The following is a 3,670-nucleotide window of genomic DNA, read 5'->3' as shown; positions in this document are numbered from 1 at the left end:
CTTAATCCCATCTTTGACAAACTTGTAACAGTTTGTCTTCCCATCATGCACTACTTTTCTGTCATACTGCCATGGCCTTCCTAGCAGTATGTGACACACGTCCATTGGCATTATATCACAAATAACTTTGTCCCTGTATTTGCCAATGTGGAACTCAACCTCACATTGTTCATCAACCAATAGTTGATGTCCTTTCTACAACCACGACACCTTGTAAGGTGTGGGGTGCTTCAGCCTCTTCAAGCCCAACTTCTCCACCATCTCTGTGGCGACTAGATTATTTGTGCTCCCACTGTCGATAATCAGCTTGCAGCATTTTCTGTGCGACTTGCAAACTGTCCAGAATAATGCCTTCCTTTGAGTTGGGTCAGTTGTCTCCTTCGCTGGTTTCAGCAGTACCTTATTTAAAATTAAGGCCTCACCTATCTCTGGCATGTTCTCTACCTCTTGGGGTGGTGCCTCTGCTTCATCCGTCTGCGCAATGTATGTTCCCCTTGTCCCAGCCTGCTCTCCTTCAGGACACTCATAGGACTTGTGCCCCCACTTGTGGCACCTGTAACACTGGATGGCAGCTCCTCTGCCTCTGCCACTACCTCTTCCGCGCTGGTATGGCCTTCCTCCTCTCGTGCTACTGTCCTTCTCTGCTATCCCTGAAGCCTTCGAGCTGCTGCCTTCATCATTGGGATTGATAGCTTTACCTCTGCCAAAAACTCGTCCTCTTCCTCTGCCAGATCCTCCTCCTCTCCTGGCATTCTATTTCCTGTTTATCTTCTCTTCTGCCTTCAAGGCACTTTGATAAGCTTCATCTATAGTTCTGGGCGAGAGAATGCTTATCTCATCCAATATTTCCAATCTCAAACCATTCACGAATCTCGTTGTTTTCTCTGGGGTGTCCTCCATATAACTTGCCCTCAGGTTCACCCAATAGAATTCCTTCGTATACTCTTTCACAGTCATGCCTTTTTGTTTCAGATTTTGTACCTGCCTGTACATAGCAATCTGATAATCTTTGGGCAGAAATTTTCCCTTCAACTTAGCTTCCATCCTGGTCCATTTCTTAATAGGTTGTTTATTCAACCTCTTCCTCTCTACCTGTACACTATCCCACCATAAGGCTGCATGCCCTTTCAATCTGGTGGCAGTGAATTTTACTCTCTTATCTTCACTAATCTCTTCATACTCAAAATACTTATTTAGCTCACTGAGCCAATCCAGCAGTACCTCTGCTGATAAACTTCCGTCATAATTCGAAATCTCTGGTTTTGGCTTACTATTAGCCAACAAAACTGACTTCAATAACCTGATCTCAAGTCCTTCTTCATCTGATCCATCTGTTGTCGCTGCAGCTTCTTCATCACTCTCATCTCCTCCATCAGGATCCCTTCTTCTCCCTGCTTCTACCGCCGCCAATCAGGCATTTAGGATCCGAATTTCCTCTCTTAGTCCTTCATCTGCTACTCTGCATATACCTCTCCCACGACCTCGTCTTCCAACTTCCATTTCTGTCAAAATAATTTAATTCCTGCTCTGATACCACTTGATGGGTCCAACCCCCTCTTTAACCTTGCAACTATGTTAACTGGAATGGTAATTGATATAATTGTTTTGGTGATTAGTTGATTATGATGTAGTCCCTCAACCCTCATGTCAAACTAGATTATGGTGATGATTAATGTGTGATTAAGGCTTAATTTTGTTGGTGATCGCAATGATCGACGATAGATATTTTGGTTGTGGATTTAATTATTTGTACCTACACTGATATGGAGTGGACATGTGTCCCCGCCTCGAAAGGCACCCTTCCGCCTTTGGTTAACACTCTCAACCCTAATCACTCAGTCATTTGTTTTGTTTGCTCTGTGGTGGCTCGAGGGTTTCCTCCGCTGGTTCTCTGTGTTGGTTTCTTTGTGTGACTTTGCTGTCAGTGATGTTGTTGCTCGGCCTTGGTGTGGCCGTGGCCTCTGCTCCACCGGGTGGTAAGGTTGCTTTATCGTTTGTAGTTGTATGCTTCTCTGTATCTGCAATGGATGAGGTCTGTCCATCTGTGGAAGGTATACTGGTTATGGTGGCTTCGACTCCTCTGTGTGCATTCACTGCAAGTCGTCTTTTAACTGTTAATGTATGCTCCCATCTCTGTTTCCTCCGCTCAACTGCTCCTGAGGTTTACTAGCTTGTGCTTTCGATTCTTGTTGTAGGTTGTGGTCTTGGGGGTTCGTGGCTTCGGCTCTATTCATCAATGGGCAAGGTAAGCCCTTGCTCTGTGCTATCATTACCTCTCACTTTTTACTCCGTTACTGAGGCTGCCACTCCTTGTGAGCAGAGAACCCTCTGGTGGCTGCAACCTGGTCCTGAACGTGGTCTCGAGGTGTCGTCTCCTCTGTTGGTAAGTTTCCCCTATCCCTGAAACCCTCTGTCAATTCTTTTCTTCAGTTTCACTTTGCTATGATTCTCATACCCTGTTATCGATGGGTGTTTGCAGGTGGAGTCGGCTCTGGGAACCTGGTCTCCACTCCTGTGCACGCTTGCAAACCCGGTAGGGTCGCTCCTTGATAGCTCTGTTTATTTTTTTTCAGTATGATGTCGTCGGCTTAATGGTAGCCTGGCTAGGGTTTAGGCTCAGAGAATTTCGACTTTTCCTCTGTGTTAAGTTATTGTAGACCTCCGGTCTAGCACAGTCGTAATTTATACTTGATGGTTGTAGGGTTTGTGGTTAGGGTTTCTCAACCTATTTTCTGGTGTGAACCATGTTTGAACTTGGACTGTGTTTAAATTATATAGACTGTAATTTTGTCTTGACAGAGACTATTTCGTTTCTCTTTGAAAACAAAAGAAAGAGTTCGGTTGCTTGAGAATTACCTGTGTTATTTCGCTCTGTTATGTTGCCTGGGACTGTAATTTGTTATGATACTCCACCGTTCTGTTTGCTTTAATATATCTAGGGTTTCAATGGCTGCCCGGACTTCTATCGGTTCTCCTGCTATTGATGCTTGGAATATTCAGTTGTCTATGAGGCTGTTAAATTCATGTAAATAAAGAAATGCACATGCTCTATGAAAAAAAAATTTCTTGCACACAGTACTAGATAACACAAATTTAAAGGATTTTTAATGGACTGCAACGTGGATTCAAATGTGAACTTTTGTTTGCAGAGATTTCTATTATTATTTTTCCTCTTCAAAATTGAACCTGTTACAATGCATCCTTCTGTCTTTTGAATGATTTGGAAAACAGTTTGTCTTAACTGCTGTCAGTTACATTTGATAGTTTACTCAATTTCTATAACTGTTGTCTTTTTCTATGCTATAATTTGCAAAAATTAGCACATGGAAATAAAATAAAAGGACAATTAACTACAATAGTTTTAAATCGACATTCACCTTCCTAAACACTGCATCACTAAGAAATTAAAATTAAAATAAAACTAAGATGTTCTCTTGAACTATTTCCTCTGTCCTCACTGAGACCAAATGACCCCCTGCCATGATGATCCCCTTCAGCTAGATGCTAATGCATCACCACCCACTAGGGTTAGTATGCCACCCCCAATACAACACCCTTTCAAGCTCGACACCCACGAAGAGACCCCTAGCCCCGTCAACAATAAAGCATCTAGTCACCACACTGCTCCACCCAACCATTACTGATATGAGGATGGAGAAAATTTAGCTAC

General features: G+C 43.2%; 1 protein-coding gene across 1 annotated transcript; it reads right to left on the bottom strand.

Moving 5' to 3' along the window:
• Positions 1–753: 753 nt before the first annotated feature.
• LOC149181369 (uncharacterized) lies at positions 754–1,500 on the bottom strand. The gene is made up of 2 exons (XM_089414171.1): positions 1,470–1,500; positions 754–1,391 (listed from the first exon to the last, which is right to left on the bottom strand). The coding sequence occupies exons 1-2, from the start codon at positions 1,498–1,500 to the stop codon at positions 754–756; spliced, it is 669 nt and encodes a 222-aa protein (XP_089270297.1).
• Positions 1,501–3,670: the final 2,170 nt, after the last annotated feature.

The sequence above is a fragment of the Pinus tabuliformis genome, chromosome 3_2 (genome assembly GCF_031772625.1).
Source record: "Pinus tabuliformis cultivar Carrire ecotype Pingquan chromosome 3_2, CPIR1, whole genome shotgun sequence".
NCBI lineage: Eukaryota > Viridiplantae > Streptophyta > Pinopsida > Pinales > Pinaceae > Pinus > Pinus tabuliformis.
The sequence above is the reverse complement of the archived record's forward strand: the minus strand, read 5'-3'. Positions and strand labels throughout refer to the sequence as shown.

What these genes read in the sequence shown, in the direction of transcription:
- LOC149181369 (XM_089414171.1), bottom strand. Translation starts at nt 1,500, where the DNA reads ATGGAAGTTGGAAGACGAGGTCGTGGGAGAG. An exon ending in AAGACGAGGTCGTGGGAGAG is followed by an intron (nt 1,392 to 1,469) that starts GTATATGCAGAG and finishes CGGTAGAAGCAG; the next exon opens with GGAGAAGAAGGGATCCTGAT.